General features: G+C 36.2%; 1 protein-coding gene across 1 annotated transcript; it reads left to right on the forward strand.

The window, feature by feature from the left end:
* Positions 1–6,102: 6,102 nt before the first annotated feature.
* On the forward strand, positions 6,103–10,502 carry LOC141689492 (mitogen-activated protein kinase 3-like). Its single transcript, XM_074493794.1, has 6 exons — positions 6,103–6,500; positions 6,663–6,792; positions 7,363–7,500; positions 7,590–7,922; positions 8,122–8,305; positions 9,846–10,502. The coding sequence occupies exons 1-6, from the start codon at positions 6,340–6,342 to the stop codon at positions 10,013–10,015; spliced, it is 1,116 nt and encodes a 371-aa protein (XP_074349895.1). The 5' UTR covers positions 6,103–6,339; the 3' UTR covers positions 10,016–10,502.
* Positions 10,503–24,148: the final 13,646 nt, after the last annotated feature.

The raw sequence follows: 24,148 nt of genomic DNA on the forward strand, positions 1-24,148 counted from the left end.
TTCAGCTTCAAAAAGGAGAATTGCTAAGATATTCAGAAATGGAAAGTAAATTTGTGTGGTAGCTGGACATCCACAATTTGCTCAAGTAAAGAAAGAAGAAAAAGCCAGATTAAAGCAGAAAAAGAGGCAAGCTGCTCTAGATGCAAAGAAGTCTAAACAAAAGAAAGAACAGATTGCTATTTAGCCAAGCTACAGGCTGTGAATTCATCTCAACAAATTCCCTCACAACCATCTGAAGCTGTTGAATCAAAGAAGAAGATTGAAGAACTAAGGAGTGTTAGAGCTAAAGATGCACTCCCAAAGACTCTAATCATCCCATACACAGGGAGAAGAGTGCATCTAAGGCCTTACTGGCTGATGGAGTTCATGGATGACAAGGGTGTGAGAAGATTCTTCAGATTAGAAGACCAATTGAGTATCTCTAGCAATGAGACTCTCTTGGAAATGCAAGAAAAGCTAGATCTCTCAGAATCTGATGAACTAGAATTCCACAGGCAGCTCCAAAATCAGATTGAGGAAAATAACAGAAAGCTTGGAAGAAGATCCAGACCTTCAAGGAACTAGAAAAATCTGCTCAGGCTAGAGGAGCATCTTGAATTGACTGTGAGCCAAACCTTGTACATTTTGATTATTTGAAGCACTTTCAGTTCTATCTACTTATCTTTAAAGATATATGTTTAGGATGTTTTGTTATCATCAAGTATCTCTTAATTTATGGCTACAATTCCAGTAGACATAAATTGGGGGAGATTGTTGTGCATATGTTGTGTACTTGATGATTTCATAAACAAAACATCTAAGTAGATTTTACTTAGTAAAATTATGTAGCACTCGACGGATAAGAATTATAGTCTCGACGGATAACTCATTATAGTCCCGACGGATGTTAACTTATTATCCATCGAGTGAGTAACTTATGTAATAATAAGTCTGTAATCCATCGAGTGAGTAACTTATGTAATAATAAGTCTGTAGCACAATTCTGTATACATCTCTGTATAGAATCTGTAGTAGCCTATAAGTCATGTTGACTTTAACTAGATATGCAGAATAGGTTGATTAATTGTATATAAATAATATCTTGTAATTCTGCATAAGTGAAGTAAAGTCAAGTGCCAAAATAGCTACCGACGGATGATTAACAAAGCCATCAACGGATGATCAAATGACTATCAACGGATGTTTAATATAGCAGTCGACGGATGATCAATGAAGCCATCAACGGATGTTCAGAAAGTCGACGGATGATCATATATCCAACGGGAACGTAGCAAATAGAAAGATAACAGTTGAGAAACAAAAACATAGAAATCTTTGTAAGCAGAATTTTTAGCATTTCCCTGTATTCTCAGTAGTTCAATTTTATAAGCAGCTGTGAGCATTCTTGCACACAGAGTCCTCTCGATATATAATATATATATATATCTCTGGTGGAATTGTTTAAATCCACCAGAAAGTTTTTAAAGACTCTTGGTTTTTAATTACTTATGTTTTGATTCAGTTAAGTTTCTATTCCGCATTGTGCTAATCAAAACACTTATATCTATATTCGAGTTGAACATTTTAATTTCGAGAAAAAGGTTCAAGAATTCCATTCAACCCCCCTTCTGTAATTCTTGCTATATTGTTAAGGGACTAACAAACCCTTGTTCTTAAGTTGTAGACTCTAAAGGATTTTGTGGAAAGTGGATATCCAACAAAAATTCCTTCATCAGCTTTTAGATCAAATTTTGACAGCTGTTCAGGATGAGTCTTAAGAACAAAACATTTGCATCCAAATACATGAAAATATTTCAGATTTGGCTTCTTTTTCTTCACCATCTCATATGGTATTTTTTTCATGCTTGTTTATGAGTGTTGCATTCTATGTAAAACAAGCAGTCTGCACAGCCTTAGCCCAAAAATAGGTTGGTAGCTTTGCTTCATCAAGCATAGTTCGTGTAGCTTCAATAAGAGTCATGTTCTTTCTTTCTACAACTCCATTATGTTGTGGAGTTCCAGGTGCAGAAAATTCCTGTTTTATTCCTTGCTCTTTGCAGAACTCTTCCATGATTAAATTCTTGAACTCAGTGTCATTATCACTTCTTATTATTTTAACAAAATCTTTGACTAACTTATCCAGCTGTCTGACATGATCAATTAAAGTAGATACAGTTTCATTCTTCTTGTGTAAGAAATACACCCAAGTGTATCTTGTGAACTCATCCACTATAACCATATCATATTTCTTCTTTGTAATAGACATGACATTGACTGGACCAAAAAGATCAACATACAGTAAGTGATAAGGCTCAAGAATTGAGGATCCAGTTTTGCTCTTAAATGAAGATTTTCTTTGTTTTGCCTTTTGACATGAGTCACAAAGACCATCAGGAGCAAATATTGATTTTGGCAGTCCTCTCACAAGATCTTTCTTTACTAGCTCATTTATGTTGTTGAAATTTAAATGAGAGAGTCTCTTGTGCCAATTCCAACTTTCTTCAATTGATGCCCTGCTTAACAGACAGATTGCAGAACCATCAGAATTTATTGAAAGTCTGGCTTCATATATGTTACCATGTCGGTAACCTTTCAGAACCACTTTGCCTGTAGAATTACTTACAACTTCACAGTGTTCTTCAAAGAAATCCACATGATAACCTCTGTCACATATTTGACTCACACTTAGTAGATTGTGTTTAAGTCCTGAGACAAGAGCTACTGTTTCAATTATGACATTCTCAAGACTGATATTGCCATATCCCAGAGTCTTTCCCTTGTTGCCATCTCCATAAGAAACTCCTGGGCCAGCTTTCTCCACAAAGTCTGATAGCAGGGCTTTATTTCCAGTCATATGTCCTGAACATCCACTGTCCAGAACCAGGATGTTTTTCCTGTTGCCCTGCAATCACAAATACCACAATTGATTAGTTTTAAGGACCCAGACTTGCTTGGATCCTTTGGCCTTGTTAAGTTTGTTAGCATTTGCAGCGGATTTAGTTTCAGAGTTTATGCTAACATGCTTTTTATCAGACTTTATATCAGACTTTACATCAGAATTTACACTAGAATGAATAATGCTAACTTTCTTTAATGAAGGTTTTATTTCATAATAATCATAGTACAAACTATGATATTCCTTACAAGTATAAATGGAATGCCATGAACTACCACAATGAAAACAAGGATTTTATGGTTTAAACCTAACAAGCTGACTCTTAACTCCTGATCTAGGAGGTAAAGAGTTTATATCTTTATTTTTCCTGCAAAAAGAAGCAAGATGGTTAGAGTTTCCACAATTATAGCATTTCTTTCTTGGAGCATTAGGAACAGGCATATAGTTATTACTTTTATTCACACCTTCCTTTCCATTCCTATTTTTCCTAGCTTCCTTTACCTTGCTTATATTTTAAATCTCTTTCAGCTTATACTTAAGCTGCTTCTTTGTCATTAAACCAATGTTTACCATAGTTGGTTTATCTTGTCTTAATTTGTCAGAACTTGACTTTTCTTTGATTTCTGTTTTAGAGTCTTTCATCTCTTCAGAATCAGACACAACAGTTTTTATAACAAATTTAATATGATTTACCTTTGGCTTAATTGGCAAAGTCCCTTTCTCATTTTTACCATCTTTATAACCTAACCCCTCTTTCAAGTTTCCAATACTTTGAATATTCTGAGTTGTTTTTCCTGAGTTAGTCCAAATCCTGATGATTTCTCTTTCTTTTTCTAATTCAGTTTTTAGATAATCATTCTGTTTAAGCACTTCATTCTTAACATACACAACATTATATCTCTCTGTCTGAATAGTGTTCTGGTGGACTAACTCTTCTTCAAGATAGCTATTTCTATTTTTGTACTTTAGATTTTCAGATTTTAATCTTTCATTCTCTAAAGTCTGATCTCTATAGCTAATATAAATGTTTTTCAGAAATAATCTCAACTCAGTAATATCTTCTGTATCAAAAGCAAGAGTTGATAGAGGTACCTCTAGTTTAGAAGCATCGGAACTGCTATCAGCATTTGCCATTAAGGCATAGTTCACCTCTTCTTTAGATTCTGAAGTGTCTGCCCAGTTTTTCTTCTTTGTGATAAGTGCCTGGCCTTTATAACCTTTTCCTTTCTTGCAATCAGGAGAGATGTGGCCTCTTTCACCATAATTGTAGCATTTGACATTTGAGTTGTCTCCTCTGTCAGACTTTCCTCCTTTGCCTATAGACTTTCTGAACCCTTTCTTGTTAGAACTTCCACCTTTCTTGGAAAACTTCTTACCCTTTCTTAATTTCTTGTAGGCTATCTTTGTGATAACCTTCACCATAAGAGCACACAGTTGCATCATCTCTGCATCAATATCCACTTCAGATAAATTTTTAAGTTCTGAATCATCATCATCAGAATCTGATAACTGAGAATCAGACTGGATGATGAGAGTTTTTCCTTTTGCCTTTCTAGAGACAATTGGCTTTTCTTCAGCCTTTAAAGCAACTGTCTTAGACTTGCCTTCATGCCTCTTCTTTCTTTGCTCCATCTCAAGTTCATGAGTCTTGAGGATCCCATAGATTTCATCATGAGACATATCAGCAAGTTCATAGTTGTCTCTTATTGTAGTAACTTTCAAATCCCACTTTTCAGGAAGAGCTAATAGGAATTTCATATTTGAATCTTCTGTATCATATTCCTTATCCACCAGTGACAGATCATTCAACAACTTTGTGAATCTGTTATATGTCTCAGTTTGTGACTCATCAGATTTTGAGTCAAAGTGCTCATACTCCTGTGTGAGTATTGTCTTCCTATTCTTTTTGATGTCATTGGTTCCTTGACATCTCACTTCCAATGCATCCCATATTTCTTTTGCAGTCTTGCATCCAATCACCCTATTTGACATGACATTGTCAAGTGCACTATGAAGCAAATGTCTTACTTTTGCATCCTTGCCTAGTGAAGAGATGTCTTAAGTGGTGTATTCTCTCTTTTCTTTGGGAATCATCTTCGTGGCTCATTCCCAACTGTAATAGAAAGCTTTGTGGGCTTGTGTGCACCATCATAAATTCTGTCTAAATATTCTGGATCTATAGCTTCCAGAAACATGGCTATCTTCACACTCCATACAGGGTACTCAGACACCCTGAGCATAGGAACCCTGATGGTTTCATATCTACTAGTGTTTTGAATGGGTTGAACCTTTGCAGGTTCTTGAGGGTCTGGTATTTTTGCTTGTTCAGACATGATTGATTGTTTGTTTGGATCTTAACTGTTTGTAAGCTTAACAGATTGGATCTGATACCACTTGTTAGGCCTCAATAATACTATAGAAGGGGGTTTAATATAGTATCTACAATTAATTCGATTATGAACAGAAGTATGTAACAGAAAACAAGTTTATTCAATATAACAAACTCTGTTACAGTAGGTTAATCTACTCTTTCAGTGATGTATGATATCACTAGGAGCTGCAGGGTTACAATGAATAATATTCTCGTGAATGATAACAGTTATAGTGTAAACCCTAATCTGTGTTTATATACTACACAGTTACAAGATATCTCCTAATTGATATGATATGTTCTGTTTCCTAAAATACATCAATCAGAGATATCTACTGTAGTTCTTTAGCTGTATAACTCTCCAAACATATCTTTTTTTGTTTAATCCAGATTCTTTCCTGTAAATCAGCCGCTTTTCATCCCTGAAGTGTATCCACACTTAAGTTCTGATGTAAGTCCTGATGGCTTAAGTTTTGATAACTTCCTGTCTTCAGTAAGTTCTGATTTCCAGTTAAATTCTGATAGTAAGTTTTGAAACTAAACAAATCAGATTAGACATGACATTACAAATATATCTAGCAGTTTACATTATATTTTAGTTAACAAATATGACTAAAAATAGAAAAAAATATTTTTACTAATATTTTAGAAAAATAATAATATTGTTTTGAAAAGACCTTCTAAAACTTGATATTTACAAGAAAAGCCCTTTATATATTGACTTTTTAAAGCATTATTGCCTCCCATCAAATGCCAACGCAACGTGGATTACAGGCGGCTCTTATCTCGACCGTCCGATTCATCAAGCGTGTAGTGGCGCGAGCTCTCCTTTATTTCCTGTTACTCTCAAAGTCCACTCTCTCGTCACTTTCTGCACTTGTATCTTTTCAGACATAATCTATAAACACACACAACCGAGATTTCAATCAACTTAACCAACAACACTCTACTTCCATTTATTTTGTTTCGATAAATTAAGCATATATTTTGTATTTAGCTATAAAAAAAGAATTACTTAAAAAACAAGTCAGCATATATTCGCGTGTGTTTTATATTAGAGTGAAGGTTAAGGTTTACAGAGAGATAGTGAGAAATGGCTAACCCGGGCGATGGTCAATACACCGATTTTCCGGCGATTCAAACACACGGAGGACAGTTCATTCAGTACAATATATTTGGAAACTTATTCGAAGTTACGAATAAGTATCGCCCTCCGATCATGCCTATTGGCCGGGGTGCTTACGGAATCGTCTGGTACGTTTTTTATTTGTGTATTGATATTGTATTGATCAGTGGATCTGATTGTGGTGTTTAGATGCGTAAATAGAATCCTGTCTGGATCTTGTTTTGCTAGCGGGATATACTGTGTATGTTTGATGAGGTTAACTGGTTTGTTTATTGTTGATTACGAAATAGTTCAATTATGAATACGGAGACCAATGAGATGGTCGCGGTCAAGAAGATTGCTAATGCTTTCGATAATTACATGGATGCCAAGCGAACTTTGAGGGAGATTAAGCTTCTTCGTCATTTGGATCATGAAAATGTTAGTCAATTTATGTTTGTTTTAATTTACTTTATTTTGTACTTAATTGATAACCATAAGTGAAGTATATTTTGATAGTTGACTTTTTTTGCTACTGTGTTTGAGCTGAATCAGATACATAGGACATGTACATGTGGACTTTTTATTCAATTATACACTAAAAATGGAAATATACAGTTCTAAATATCTTGAATTTCTTTGGTTATGAGTAAATATGCTTATGTAAGTCTTTCAGTCACCTATGTGGAATAAATTGGCATAAGACTTTTAAAACAGAGAGTAAATATTCTTTGTTAAAAAGGGAACTAAAACATATTCGAAAGTCTAGTTTTCACTTCTGATGGTTGGATTTAACTGAAGTTGGAAGAGACCAGTTTGCATCACTTCATTTCAACAATCTGTTCAGCTAGCTATCTGTTAATAGCTGTACTTGTGAGTTTCAACACAATAATAACTATTAAACTAGACATCTATTAGTGATGTCAAAAAAAAAACTAGCCATATATTAGAATGAAATTCTTATGATGTTCAAGGGAATACTAATTTTGGAATTATATATTGATAATGCAGGTCATAGCAATTACTGATGTAATTCCTCCACCCTTAAGGAGAGAATTCACTGATGTTTATATTGCTACGGAACTAATGGACACTGATCTTCACCAAATCATTCGATCTAATCAAGGTCTATCAGAGGAACACTGTCAGGTAATACATATTAGATAAAGTTTCTTTCTATTTTGTCAGTAAGGAAAAGCTAAACCTGACATTCAGTTGTGTATGTGCCTGTTTTGCAGTATTTCTTGTATCAACTGCTTCGAGGACTAAAATATATTCATTCTGCGAACATAATCCATCGAGACTTAAAGCCCAGCAATTTGTTGTTAAATGCAAATTGTGATCTGAAAATCTGTGATTTTGGTCTTGCTCGTCATAGTACGGACGATGAGTTCATGACAGAATATGTTGTCACCCGATGGTATAGAGCACCTGAGCTGCTATTGAACTCTTCCGATTATACCGTTGCAATAGATGTTTGGTCAGTGGGTTGCATATACATGGAGCTAATGAACAAGAAACCTTTGTTTGCGGGTAAAGATCATGTGCACCAGATGCGGTTGCTGACCGAGGTAGGCTGACTTCGCTGAGTGTATCTTTTTATTTTGGTGGAAAAATAACTCAGTTAGAAAAGTAGTTTGCCTCGCAACCTTCTTTTTCTTTCCATAGAGCGGATTAAGTTATTTGCTAGCTATTCAAATCTCATTCCTGCTTTTAAAACGGGCTCTTTACCTTACTTTGAACGTTTACATCTTATTTTTCCCCTTTCAGCTTCTTGGCTCACCGACCGAAGCGGATCTTGGATTTGTACGAAATGAGGATGCAAAAAGATTTATTCTGCAGCTTCCTCGACACCCTCGTCAGCCTCTAAGGCAGCTGTATCCACAAGTCCATCCTTTGGCCATTGACCTTATTGATAAAATGCTTACATTTGATCCCTCTAAAAGAATTACAGGTAATATCTCATCTTGTTCGACCTAGTTGTGTTTTGTGCAGTCTAAATACCTTGTCTGGGTGTTCTTGCTTTTAACTTCGTGCCATAGAGGGGAGGGAAGTAGTGGCAGAAGAATGCCGTTCTAGTAAAAGTCTTCGTCAGAAGTAAGATATAACATGTTTAAACTAATCTGGTAAGCATGATAACTAGGGTCATCATTAAGCATGATGATATCAAGATAAAAATGTGAGCCTTAAAAATGTATGTAATACGCATGATGTCAATATATCATAACAGGAAACAAGGTTTAGCAGCAGTATCTTGGTACATGGGTGATTTAGGAAATACATATCCAAGACCCCTAAAGACTAGTACTAATTTCTATAAACGAGAGGAATGTAGTATATAATGTCCATGAATTGTGTAGGAAATGTGACCTTATGCTAGTGCTTGTATGTGTATATGTTCACATAGAAGAGTAAAATTTACTGTATAAACACTTTGAAGCATAGGTGAAGCATGAATAACAATGTAAGAGAAATCTAGTTATTGCTGTAGAGTATTCAGCTTATCTTATTACACTATGAGATGAACATATTTATACAGGAAATACATGTATGGAAAGTCTATACTAATAAACGGATGAACCGCTCAACTACAATTTGGTTCAACCAGAGAGTTTGTGTTGTTGATGTAATATAGGAGTTGACATTGTGTCAATGTCACTGACTTTAACAAACTGTAACCTACTGATGTAAGTTTAGTTATCTAGGGGGTTGAGAATTTAACTTCAGATGCAAACATTTTCTTTTCAGACATGTACCAATGCATCCTTAATTTTCGATATTTCTGTCTTCTACTGCAACAGTATATGACATTTATTTCCCGCCTACATAAAACTTGAGCAGCTTGGTCATAAATTGAAAACTCAGATTTAAATTATGAACATATGTTGTGTTTCAGAAGAATCTGTTTCTGTAATCTCTTCGAAGTTGGTTGGTATACCTCTCCACACAGGACCGGCTTTAAATGTCCTACACGAATTATTTGAAATGGTGCCCTTTCTGTTTAAAGTTGCTGAGAAAAACATTATGCATATTCAAATCACAACATTCATACTAGTTATATACAACAATAAGACTAAAAAAATTCATTTATAATTAAATGCACATTCAAATGCGATCGTATGTGTATAGTTCATAAATTTATATTAACTATTACATAATATATATATACATATATATATATATAACTTTTATAATGCCCTAAGTGATTGCCTTGGATGCTTCATCTAAGGGCCGGCCCTACCTCCAGAGTAACTCTAGTTGGATCTTCTAGTTTTTAGACTTTTGTGCAAGTAATTCAACCACAGAGAGTCTCTAGAGATTGCAGTGACCAAATTTTATAAAGTTGACTTATAAAGCTATAGTATTAGCAATAATTTTTCCACTGGAATGGTTATATAAAATTTGTTGGTAATATTTTCTGGGGAATTTAATAAACTATTTATTTAAACCTTCCTCATGTCGTGATCTACATATCTGGTATGTTCTTAATGCAGTTGAAGAAGCATTAGCCCATCCCTATTTGGCAAGATTACACGATATAGCTGATGAACCAGTTTGCACAAAACCGTTCTCCTTTGAGTTTGAGACGGCACATCTTGGAGAAGAGCAGATAAAGGACATGATTTACCAGGAGGCCTTAGCCTTTAACCCAGACTGTGCATAATATATTAATAGTATGCACCATCTGCTTGACCCCTTCCTGTTTCACCCTTTTCTTTTAGATTTACCTCAAGAAGTCCATTATAAAGCAATTATTCGGTTAGTGCGGGTGATGGAAGAAAGCTGAAAGCAGAATCATTGCATGTGAGGGAAGACTAATGCAACTGGGATGCAATACACTCAATGGCGGGATTGCTTAGCAGATCCAACATATTCTGCGTCCTTGTTTACTTCGATTAGTCTTCCATTTTTTATTCGCCATCTTGGATTTTTGCTGATGGATTAAATTTCTCCGTCACACTCTCATTTTCCTCTCTTTGTTGTAAAGGTTTCTGTTTAATAATTTTTGGGCGGGAGTTGTTTCTTTCTATTCTCAAACGATTGAACCTAGGCCATTTGAATGTACCATGATATGAAAGTATTCTAGTTTTTATCTTTGTAAACTTTGCTGTAACATAAATGGTTTGAAGGGAAGTCGTTTCTTTGGTTCATTATTCTCCTAGTGCAGTGTATCCGACGATTGTAAACTTTTGCTTATTATTTGTAAACATGAAAAGTTAAGTATTATACTAAGAGGAAGTCCAACAACTCCCTTATATGAGCTCTTAAGTTCAATTATAAGTATTTTGACAAAAAATGGCTGTCTGTTGTGCTCAAAATCTTGCACGGATTAGATTTAACTTCCATAAAAGAATTGGGTTCGATTGTAATGGAACAATATAGGTTTTTAATGAGGTTCTTGATTCAAAGGATCGCGGTTTGGAGGAATCTGCATCAAGGTGCAGGAATCTTGCCTTAAAAGAAATTGATTGTGAGCAGGTTTATATGGCCATGGATGGTACAATTAAATTGATTGTGAGCAGGTTTATATGGCCATGAATGGTACAGAGATATTTTAGGAATAGGTGCTTGTATGATTGTGGTAAAAGAATGGTAATGTATTGGTGCGGGAGCATAGTGCACCTTAACAGGTTGAAATGGTAAATCTCGATTGGCAGAGGTAGAGTTTGGTTAGGATTATACCTCCTACAATAAAATAGGAGGACACCTTCTATTTACATGGAATGGACTTTTAGATCTTATTTGGATCGGGGGTTGAGGAGAAAGAGGGTTAGGTTGAGATAGGTTAAGTTGGGTTGGGTTGAACCCTTGTTTCATTTGAATGTAGGGGCTGAGTGAGCCTTGTCATGTTTGGTTTGGGATTGGAGTAAAGTTAGTTTTTATCATGTATAAAATATATATTGAAAATTTAGTGAATGATTTTAGATTTATCTAAAAATTTTAACTAAACTTTAAAATATTTTTAAAAAATTAGAATTTTCAAAAAGAAAAAAATGATTTTTTTTATTATTAATATTTATAATAAAAGAATTATAAATAGAGAGAGATTGTGAGACAGAGAGAGGAGGAGGTGAGGGAAAGTGGCGATGGATAAAAAAAAGTAAGCTGCAGCACCCCAATTTGGGGTGTTGGAAAAAATTAGTTTGTGTATTGCAAATTAACCCCTTTCAACATTTGATGAACCTTACCAAAACTCAACCCCTACTTTGACAAACTTTCCCAAACGTGGTTCTCTTGAGCCCGTTTCAGCCCAACACAACTCACTCCTTTCCAACCCCCATCCAAATACAAGTTTAATGGAATTCTATTACTATAAAACGTGATAAACCTCATTAATTAAGGGATAAATACATAAATTCATCGAAACATATTTGGGAATTGAATTAACAGAGGGTTCTAAGTGTCCAACCGCACCTGGACATTGAACCTCATCTGAAAACAGTTAAATTAACTGTGGGAGCTCGTTTTGGCTTATCAAAACGTTAATTATTGGTCAAGTAATGGAGTCCAACCCTACAGAACTACATTGAAATTGATCCCTATATAAAGTATGTAGGCAATTGGTAAAAAGGGGTTTAAATATTCACTTTTTGCACATTGGCACGTGTCACCATTGTGATTATTTTTCAAGTACATTTGACATGATTCGAGAAGGCATTTCTCAGCCATTTTGCTTGGTTCTTTGCTGTCTCAGTTCGTTAATCATAGATATTAACAACTTTATTTCTGTTGCTGAACGTTCAGCAGCTGCAACAACTTATAATTACATGAGAACCAATGGTAATTCAGTTATTCAATCACGATAAATTCGGGGTGTTATAATTCATTCTCTCCTAACACATTCCAAACAGTATCTTTGTGCTTACTTAAATCACTAAAATATGACCTTCATTCTTTAGGTCTAAGAAACTTTTAGTACTCCCTTATAACACTTTTAACAATAAAAAATTCATTTCTCTTTCTTCTTTCTACTTTTTTCTCTCTCTTTCTTCCACTTTTTGTCCATATCTTTTTAAATTTATTAATTTAACAATAATAAGGAAGTAGTATAGGGATCATTGTTGGAGTTAAAATATAAAATCATATTCTAAATTACTAAAAGTCAATATTTTATATTCTTTATAAAGAAGTTACTAGCTTGCTGTTGTACTTGCTCTAAACCATCTAATTATACAGAATTGATTCTAAACTTTTGATCATGAAAAGTTAAGTACTAATAATAAAATCATCTAATTATGCAGAATCAATTCGATAAGAAATTGGGTTCGAATTTGAATTTAAAAAAGTATTACATAAGCTTATTTTATTGGGTCGATCAAAGTTTCATGCGTGTTAGATTTAAATTCTGACTTTATAATAGACTGATATACTCCATTATATCCCTATTATATAACTAATTGCGATACACATATTGTTTTTAATATTATATAATTTTTAAATTTAATTTAAAATAAAAATTGTAAACTCTGAAATTTATTTATTAGAAATTTTTGATAATATGACTTGATAATAATTTTAACTATGCATGTGTATAATTTAGTGAAAATTTAGTTTTTAAAGAAATATAAAAAAATTAGTTTTGTTGAAATTCATAGGCGTGTTTACAAATGATAATTATGTTTTCATTAAAAAATAAATTTTAGCTCGCATTTTTATTTTGGTATACCGAACAAATCTAACGAAGTATATTTAAATTTATTTTGGTTTAATTTGTTTAAAACAGGATCAATGATAAAAAATTTATGTATCAATAATAAAAAAATTATGTTAACCTGAATAAAAGTACATATTATTTTTTTAACTGGTATAGTTATTTTCTTATTTTAATTTTAATTTATCATGAATCAATTGTATAATTTTGTTAGCCTAGATGAATAACATGTATTGATTTTCTTTTAGTACGACATAATTATACTAACTAATGAATCATCTCTATTTTCATTTTATTAAAATAGTTTTGGATATTATCGAAATTGAAAAAACCCGTAATTATATAAACCCAAACATTACATTTTACACACAGATCTGCAATCAAACTTTTAATATATCGACTATTAGGGTCGGATCTCAGTTATCCCACAATCCTAAACCTACATTATACCTAACAACGAATTAAGTAATTTTTTTTTTATTTTAACACGGATCAATAATATAAGAATTACCTTTATTTTGAATTTAATTGCTAAAATGCAATTGTATGCACTTAATTACTATCTAAAATTAATTATGTTAGCTTGTATCTCGTATGCCATATTCCGTATCATTTTGCGCGCAACTTCATGTTTTGTATTTGTTTTTGGGTTGTATTTTAAAATTGGAAAATATTTCGATTTATTTAAAATAATCGGACCGGGACTCGACCGGGACATCAAAGCCCACACAATTCGTATATTTGTTTTTATAAAATCAAAGATCATTCAATATTTTCGTATTTTTGGAATATTCATAATTTTCGGGAAATTTTAGTATATATTTTATACTTATGTAAAAATATTATTTTAAAAATCAATCTCCGTAAATTATTATTTCCGAGCTTCTTAATTAAAGTTACCAAATATAAATAGCGATTTGTGATTTATCGGATATGATTTTTCAATAATTATAAATAGTCTAAAATTATTTTTATTTTAAAAATATCAAAATTTTCATCAAATTTTATCAAGAGCAAGATAAGCTAAGTCTGCAAGGGTTGACTCAATTGGTTAAAAAGGGGATAATTATCATTTTGGTCACAGTTTGGAATCCTACGGGATGAGAATTTATGATTATGCCTCCTGAACCAGAGCCTGTCGCTTAATTGTAGTTTATCTTGGTTCACGTGGACCTGCAATCCGAACTGAGGGCGGGTTTTTGGAGTTAGCTCACCCTCGCGGGATCGCGACCCTTTGTCCCGACCATTGTAGCACGTGTGTGGTTTGCAGGCTATTACGTGAGCCCGTGGGGTTTACCCAGTGCGCATCCGAAGGGTAGCTGTTAGGCACAAAACATGCGCTAAATAAATCACGCAAGTATACGCGTTCGCAAGGAGTATAGAATGATTTCTAGTTCGTTCCCACAGAGACTCTGATTAGTTATATCTAATTAACACTTACTCACCAATGTATGATTATTCTTCAATGTCAAGACAATAACAATTAAGGTTGCTTAACTAATATTAACTACGAGAATTAAATATTTAAATTAACAATATTAAACACACATGAGATCATAACTTCATTACTACTTCATTCAATAGTTATTGCTATTACCCTTAGCATGTAATGGTGATGATATTAATCGAACAAACGAAACTTATAAACGCCAACTTTCATTGTACGAATACCATTCTACCAAGCATCCACAATTAAGATAGAAGTTGAATAGGCATCAATTATGTTGAGACCCTATATGTATACAAAATTTGACAACATAACGATTTAAGCGCAAGTTATTCATTATGATTACATAGGGCAAGTAAAACGGTTAGAGTTACCCACTAATAATGCATACAATACATGAACCTATGCTAGCATGGCAAGTTCTAAATCTCAAGATTCACTGTCGCTATTCACCTGTTGTCCATCGACTACACCTTTCGGCCTGATCTTAGGCCCTGACTCACCCTCCGTGGACGAACCTTGCTCAACGTTCCAACAAAAATACTTGTATGCATCAAAAACCCCAGGTTCAGAGGGGTAAATACATTAAAAAAGGACAAATTTTATTTCTGCAAAGCGTAAAGGTATTCATATTCTAAATCTTACTAGAACCGCTTGTTTTTTATCAGAAGCTTGTGATTTGGTTTTTGATGCAGCAAGTAAGGGAAAACAATTCTTAATCGTTGGCACTCCGTATGAGATGAAAATCTCATGTACGGTTCTGGAACGGAGATTCTTTGAATTGAATGACGACCGTAACGGATGTCGGCTCAATCCGAAGGAACTTTTTTTGTCTTGGGTACAATTTAATATTAAAAGATTAACAGGCTATCTTACATGTTCGCGACACACATAAGACGAATAAGCACAACCTATGCTAGATATCATACAATCACCACATACCAAGGTATTAAACAATTAACTAAAGAAATCCATAGTAAATCCACTATGATCTCGTGATCACGATTAGCCCATAATAGAACTCATCTTCACCATGGGTTCATATGAAAACATGATATAACACAATGATATAAACTAATAAAAATACTTAATAAATAATGAAGTACATCACGAGAGTATTAATGTTCAAAGCATAAAGAAAACTAGCTACCACTGTTACAATGAATTAAAAGAATCACAAGATAAACGTATGCTTCATCTTCTTCGTTGTTGCGTGCTAAAACGGTCTTCTTGATCTTCTTGCCTTCGCTCCTTGTTACTTGTCGTCGAAAACGTCTTCCAAGATTGTTTATATAATAGCCCAAAAGAACCAGCGCTAACAGAAGCCCAATAAAACTTGAATTCTAAAAATCAGATTCTGAAAATCCGCACCCAGACGGTCGCCTCCTCCTTCCAGGATGGCGCCTGCTACCAGGCGGTCACCTGCTCCCATCAGGCGGGAGCCTGCAACCCTTCTGGAAAAATTATTATTTTGATTATGTTTTTGCTGAATTCTTCGCGCATCAACCCGGGACTGACTCCAAGCACTTCCTTAAGCTTATTTTGATGAAATCCACCTATCTAAGCAAGTTATACCCTGAGATGCAAAAACACTCGAAATGCGTTAAATACACAAAATACTCGAGTTCAAGACACCAATTCAAGCTGCTAAGAAACACTCTAAGTGGTATAAAATGCCACTTATCACACCCCCAAACTTGAATCGATGCTTGTCCTCAAGTAGCATAAACTCAAACTTAGAATAAAACATGCATGAATGCAAACTACATGACTGCAGCGATCCCCATCGCGATGACTAAACCAACTAACACATGTCATATCAACAAATGTAATTAGGCGACTAAAGATCAATCAAATCACGCAAGCTACATACAACTAGAAACGTGGTGTGTGCGAATGCTTAACAAATATGCTTCGAAACTAGATCAATCACCATAACTTAATTATCCTCAAAGCAATCACAAGCTTATACGAAGAATATATTCTAGACACAAAATAACTTATAACACTTCAAGATCATTGGAGTTTATTACGGAATCATGCTTTTATTCAACACATAAACAAATGCTTATTTGATTGTACAATGAGTGAGGTCCACAAAAGACTTATGCAATGGTATCCATTTAGCGAGCGTTAGGTTAGCGGATCCCAGACTATAAAAGCCTTAGGTCACTAGGCACAAAGTCCCCTAAGAACTTAATAACTCGAATACCAAAGAGCTCACTCGTGATCAATTGTGAATTAAACCACATATTTCTTTTCTCTTTTCTTTTTTTTTTTCTCTTTTTTTTCTCTTTTTTTTCTCTTTTTTTTCTCTTTTTTTTTTAATTTCTGAGCAAGTGCGTTTCGCTCCATCTTGCTCAACCGTAGACTACTCGTATACAATACGAGCCGGCTACTAGCCATTTGACGCCTAGCCACAACTAGCAGTGAATTCCAATTTTTTTCCAATTTCTATCTTTTCATGTCTTTTATCATTAGGAGTTTATCATACATTCTAAGCATAAGCAATAGATTAACCTAAAAAATTATCAAATCATGACAACAATCTAGTCCTTAAGCATACTCTAAGACTTAGTGAAATTACAAGTATTTCTAGCATGCATTCCAACCTAAAAAGATTCAACATCACTCTAGCGCTATCACTACACTCACATCAATATCACATATTAATCGGTAAAGCAACACAAAAGGGATCATGGTATATGCATGAGCTATATGAAATGATAAATAAAGCTATAAAATAAAAAAAAACTATATAAAAAACTATATGGCAAAAATATGCAACTATATGAACTAAACTAACATGAAAATACAACTACATGACACACACACAAATATGTTCCTTAACTACTATCCCCAAACTTAAAATCTACACTGTCCCCAATGAAGGTAATAGAAAGGAACACAGGGTATACCTACTCAGAAGAATCATCATCATCATCATCACCCTCAGAGGGTGGAGTGTCAGGAGGTGGATAAGCAGAATCCTCACCATAAATGGGCTACTAGATGTCAGCTCCAAGACCTTTAAATGCAGTACCAAGTGCTTGGGTGAGCTCCTGCACAAACCTACTCTGTGACTCATACATCGCATCCATCCTCCTGGAAAGTCTCCTGGACTGTACATCAGCCAATCCCGAACCATCTCCTCCCTGAGCTCTTGAAGGACCTGCCTCTCCCCGAGCCTGACTGGGCCTAGCCATGGTAGCACCAGTTGCTGGAACCCCTCCTGGAAGGTGATATCCCAAACCATGTGACTCGAGCTCTCCACCCGTCCACTCCTGCATCGTATTCAACGTCGATGAATAAATAGGAGCGGCCGGCATCTGTAGCTTCTCATAAGAATGCCACTGGACTCCACATGCCTTGCAAAGCTTCATGATAATAGAGGCATACGGGATATAGTACTGCGACTTCCCCCTCAAAAACTTTAAAATCCCTTGGTAGATGTACTCACCAAGGTCCACATAATACTCATCATTCAAAATCCCCCACACCAACCTCGCCCTCTCCACTGTAACCTCGTGTGCATGTAGAGAAGGAAGAATATTAGCACACATAAATGCAATTCAAGCACGAGCATACCTGTTCATCGCGATAGCAGGAAAATTACTATACTCGTTGGTCCCCCTTTTGAACTTCCACACTGTGCCCAACTGACAGAGAGTAGCAACAATCAAGCCCATATCAAAATCCTCAGGGGACTTTTCATTCCAATTCTCCTCCTGTGGTTTCCTTTGTCACTGCCCAATAACACGGCGAATCGCCTCAGACTGATAATCAACAGTAAGCCCACGAACAACAGAAAACCCATTCTTGTCGGCCTTGGCATTCGCATAGAACTCGCGAACAATACTCATCAGAATCGCCTCAGGTGACTGACAGAATGTAATCCATCCCTTCTCAGCAATCATCGGTAACAAATCACCATCCCTCCCTGATGGCAAGAACCCCATCTCCCTTATAATAGGCTTAGTCAGAAGCTTTGTGTACTCTTCTTCAGCAGCCCCATCCAACAATCGGGGCCTCGCAACAATGTTCCTCGATGAATCAGCAATCGGAATGGTGCTGCTGCTCCCTACAGTTCGTGATCTCTTTGGGGCCATGAAATCTGAGAATAAGGGTTAGAGAGTTGTGTTTGGTGTGTAGGAGAGATTTTGTAGAGTTGAAAGTGTGTGGGATGTATATGTAGTGGTTGTATGTATATATAGGGCAAATTAGGGTTATAATTTAATTAGGAGTGGGGATTGTGGTTAATTATGGGGAAGAAATCGTGGGTTAATGGGGATTGTGGGCTGTGGTTTTTGTTTTGTGTTTTTCTGTTTTTTTATAGAGGGTGAAAACTGTTTTTTTTAAATCATGTCCGCAGGCGGTCGCCTGGCACCAGCAGGCGGGCGCCTGCTAGCGCGCGGCCGCCTGGTCCTAGCAGGCGGACGCCTGCAAGGTCTCTGTAATTTTTTTTTCTGCCAACATTTTTATGTGTTTTTGGATAAAGTACTAAATTCTAAGGGTTCCTGTGGTCTCATATTTTGGGTTGCCTCCCAAGAAGCGCTTCTTTTACGTCATTAGCTTGACGTAGAGTAATGCGATCAAGTTGACAATAAAACGGCACAAACCACTTCACGGTTTGCTTTGAATGCTTGGCCCAGATCGTTCTAAAAAGTCTCCATCACTCCATGTGGAAACACAGTTTTGATGATAAATGGTTTAGACCACCTTGATTTCAACTTTCCAGGAAAAAGTCGAAGACGAGAGTTGAATATAAGAACTTGTTGCCCCAGCATTAATGACTTAGGCGATAGCTTCCTGTCATGCCACTTTTTTACCTTTTCCTTGTATATTTTGTTGTTTTTGTACGCTTGAAGTCGAAATTCATCAAGTTCATTTAACTGAAGCATTCGCTTCTTCCCAGCCGCATCTAGATCAAGGTTTAACTTCTTCAATGCCCAATAAGCCTTATGCTCAAGCTCCGCAGGTAAATGACATCCCTTATCATAGACAAGTTGAAACGGGGACATCCCAAGTGGAGTCTTGTATGCTGTTCTATAAGCCCAAATAGCTTCATCGAGCTTCAAAGACCAATCTTTCCTTGACGGACAAATGACTTTCTCTAGAATGCGCTTGACCTCTCTATTAGACACTTCAGCTTGACCATTAGTCTGCGGATGATAGGCAGTAGCGATGCGATGATTCACATTGTAGCATTGCATCATAGAAGTAAACTTATGATTGAAGAAATTCGACCCTTCATCACTTATGATAACTCATGGCGTTCCAAACCTTTTGAATATCTGCTTATGAAGAAAACTCAACACTACCTTTACATCATTAGTCGGTAGAGCCTTGACTTCTACCCATTTCGAGATATAATCGACTGCCAGCAAGATGTACTGATTATTGCAGGATGAGATAAATGGTCCCATGAAATCGATTCCCCAAACATCGAAGACCTCAACTTCAAGCATCACATTTAAAGGCATCTCATCCTTTCTGGTAAGATTCCCAACTCTTTGGCAACGATCACACCTTTAAACGAACTGATGTGCATCCTTAAACAACGTAGGCCAGAAAAAACCTACTTGAAGAATACGAGCTGCTGTCTTTTCACCACCATAATGTCCACCATAAACTGTGGAATGACAGTCTCGTAATATCCCCTCCGTCTCACAGAATGGGATACATCTCCTGATGATCTGGTCAGCTCCTTGTCTAAACAAATATGGTTCATCCCACATGTACCACTTCACCTCATGCAGAAACTTCTTCTTTTGAGCCGCATTCATATTAGGAGGCATTATATTGCTAACAAGATAGTTCACAATATCTGTGAACCATGGCTCTTCCTCTTGAATTGCGAATAATTGCTCATCCGGAAAAGATTCGTTGATCAATGTCTTGTCATGTGAAGTAGAATTGGGATTCTCCAATCTAAAGAGATGGTCAGCTACTTGATTTCTAGTACCTTTTCGATCCTTGATCTCTAACTCGAATTCCTGTAGTAAGAGAACCCAACGAATAAGTCTAGGCTTCGAATCCTTCTTTGAGACCATATAGCAGATGGCAGTGTGATCAGTGAGCACTGTCACCTTTGTCCCAAGTAGATAAGATCAAAATTTTTCGAAACCAAAAACTATAGCCAAGAGCTCCTTCTCAGTAGTGGTGTAGTTCATTTAGGCTCCATTTAGTGTCTTACTAGCATAGTAGACCACATAAAAGATATTAGACTTTCGCTGCCCAAGAACTGCTCCCACTGCATAATCACTTGCATCACACATCATCTCAAAAGGTTCTCTCTAATCAGGTGCCGTAATAACTGGTGCAGTGATCAAACTCTTCTTGAGAGTCTCAAATGCTGCCAAGCATTCATCATCAAATTTGAAAGGCACATCTTTCTCGAGCAAGTTGCACAACGGCTTAGATATCTTAGAGAAGTCCTTGATGAAATGCCGATAAAAACCCGCATGACCAAGAAAGCTACGGATTCCTTTCACAGAAATAGGTGGCGGAAGATTTTCAATGACGCCTACCTTGGCTTTATCCACCTCAAGACCTTTACTAGAGACCTTGTGCCCAAGAATGATGCCTTGCTGCACCATAAAGTGACATTTTTCCCAATTGAGCACTAGATTGGTTTCCACACACCTTTTGAGCACCAAACGAAGATTATTCAAGCATTCATCATACGAATGTCCAAAGACGGAGAAGTCGTCCATGAACACTTCGACATTATTTCCAATCATATCAGAAAATATAGCCATCATGCATCTCTGAAAAGTGGCAGGTGCACCACATAAGCCAAAAGAAACTCTGCAAAAAATAAACGTGCCAAATGGAAAAGTGAAAGTAGTCTTCTCTTGATCTTCTGGTGCAATGCAAATCTGATTGTAGCCCGAATAGCCATCCAGAAGATAATAATACTCATGACCAGCCAACCTGTCAAGCATCTGATCAATAAATGGAAGAGGGAAGTGATCCTTCCTTGTGGCTTTATTCAACTTTCTATAATCCATGCATACCCTCCATCCTGTGACTGTTCGAGTGGGGATGAGCTCGTTCTTCTCATTTGCTACCACAATAATACCTCCTTTCTTAGGTACACATTGCACGGGGCTCACCCAAGAACTATCAGAAATAGGATATATGATTTCTGCATCCAACCACTTTAGAATTTCTTTCTTCACCACTTCTTTCAAGATAGGATTAAGCCTTCGTTGTTGCTCAACCGTTGGCTTGCTAACTTCCTCTAGCAGAATTTTATGCATGCAGTACGAAGGGTTGATCCCTTTTATATTTACTATAGTCCATCCAATGGCCGATTTGAATTCTCTCAAAATCCTCAAGAGCTTGTCCTCATCACTACCTGAAAGGTCAGATGCAATAATAACAGGCAAAGTAGATGCATCACCTAAAAAAGCATACCTCAAGTGTTCAGGCAGTGGTTTAAGCTCCAAAGTAGGTGCTTCCTCAATAGATGGTTTGAGCTTTCCCTCAGCATTCTTGAGATCAGTATTACCAAGAGATTCAAATGGCATGTCTAACTTTCATTTCCAAGGAGAAGCATTTAGATATTGTAACTGCTCATTGCCTTCCTCATCATCACTGTCAAATTCCCCCAATAAGGCTTTTTCTAAGGCATCAAACCTTAGCACATGATCAAGTTCTGAAGTAACTGCAGAATCAATCAAGTCCACCTTGAAGCACTCCTCATCTTCCGTAGGGAATTTCATCACATTGAACACATTGAATGTCACATCTCTATCCTGCACCCTCATTGTGAGTTCACCTTTTTGCACATCTATCAAGGTACGGCCTGTAGCCAAGAAAGGTCTTCCTAAGATTATGGGAATCTTCTTATCTTCCTCGAAATTCAGAATGACAAAATCTGCAGGAAAGATGAGCTTGTCCACCTTTACTAGCACGTCCTCCACGATGCCTCGTGGGTATGTAATCGAACGATCAGCCAATTATAGAGACATGTAGGTGGGCTTTGGATCAGGAAAATTCAGATTTTTGAATATAGACAACGGCATCAGATTGATGCTTGCTCCCAAATCACAAAGGCACTTGTCGAATGACAACTTGCCAATGGTTCAAGGAATGGTAAAGCTACCTGGATCCTTAAGCTTTGGAGGTAACTTTTGTTGTAGCACAACACTGCACTCTTCCGTCAGAGCAACGGTATCAAGATCATCGAGTTTCACCTTCCTTGAAAGAATACCTTTCATGAATTTTGCATAACTAAGCATTTGCTCCAGAGCCTCAGCGAATGGTATGTTCATGTGAAGTTTCTTGAACACCTCCAGAAACTTACCAAATTGCTTGTCCAGCTTTTGTTTTTGCAATCGTTTAGGAAAAGGTGGTGGAGGATAGAGCTGTTTCTCCCCTGTATTACCCTTAGGAAGAGTGTGTTCAACAGTAGTCTTCCTTGGTTCCCCCTCTTTCTCCTTTTGCTTTTCTTCTTTATCTACAACTTCAACTTCTCCATCTTTTGCTTTTTCAGCATCAACAACTTTTCCAGACCTTAAGGTGACAGCTTTGACTTGCTCTTTAGCTTCCTTCCTGCCTGGCACTTCGGTATCACTGGGAAGTGAGCCAGGTTGACGATTGAGCAAGGCATTGGCTATTTGTCCAATTTGATTTTTCAGGGTCTTGATAGAATCAGCCTGACTTTTGCACAACAGCTTTAACTCCTCAAAATCAGCACTAAAAGGTGGAGCAGCACCTCCTTGTTGAGGATATGATTGCCTTTGAGCAAATTGCTGAGGTTGCTGGAATCCATGTGGATTAAACTGTTTACTTGCAGCTTGCTGATATGGTTGCTGAACAGCATTCTGATTATTGCTCCAGCTGAAATTGGGATGATTTCTGTAATTAGGATGATAAGTAGCTGGCATAGGCTGCTGCAGTCACTGATAATTGTTCACATACTGAATAGATTCATTAACAAGAGAATATTGATCTGTAACATGAGAGCTTGCACAAAGCTCACAGACACTAGCTATTTGATTTACTCCATAGTTGGCTAAAGAATCGACCTTCATAGATGTTAGGGCGAAAACACGCGCTAATATTCACGCAAGTATACGCGTTCGCAAGTAATATAAAATACTTTCTAGTTCGTTCCCACAGAGACTCAGACTAATTATTGTTTAATTAAACTCACGCACCAACGTATGATTACTTCTCAATGTTAAGACACTAACACTTAGAATTGTTGACTAAATATTAACTATAATTAATTAATTAGGTTATCACTTAAATAACACTTCAATTAACAATATTAAAACACTCATGAGATCACAACTTTATTACTACTTCCTTCAATAGTTATTGTTAATACATTTAGCATGTGACAGTGATGATATTAATCGAATAACACAAAACTGATAAAAGCCAACTTTCATTGTACTCATACCATTCTACCAAGCATCCACAATTAAGATAGAAGTTGAATAGACATCAATTATGTTGAGTTCCTATATGTCTACAGAAATTGACAACACAACGATTTAAGCACAAGTTATTCCTTTTGATTACACAGGGCGAATAAAACTGTTAGAGTTACCCACTAATCATGCACATCATACATGAACCTATGCTAGCATGACAAGTTCTAAATCTCAAGATCCACCGTCGCTTCACAAGAGATTAACACCCTATCTTATATGTTCGCAACGCACATAAGACGCATACAC

The sequence above is a fragment of the Apium graveolens genome, chromosome 10 (assembly GCF_009905375.1).
Source record: "Apium graveolens cultivar Ventura chromosome 10, ASM990537v1, whole genome shotgun sequence".
Taxonomy (NCBI): Eukaryota; Viridiplantae; Streptophyta; class Magnoliopsida; order Apiales; family Apiaceae; genus Apium; species Apium graveolens.

What these genes read in the sequence shown, in the direction of transcription:
- LOC141689492 (XM_074493794.1), top strand. Translation starts at nt 6,340, where the DNA reads ATGGCTAACCCGGGCGATGGTCAATACACCGATTTTCCGGCGATTCAA. An exon ending in GGTGCTTACGGAATCGTCTG is followed by an intron (nt 6,501 to 6,662) that starts GTACGTTTTTTA and finishes ATTACGAAATAG; the next exon opens with TTCAATTATGAATACGGAGA. An exon ending in TCCCTCTAAAAGAATTACAG is followed by an intron (nt 8,306 to 9,845) that starts GTAATATCTCAT and finishes TTCTTAATGCAG; the next exon opens with TTGAAGAAGCATTAGCCCAT.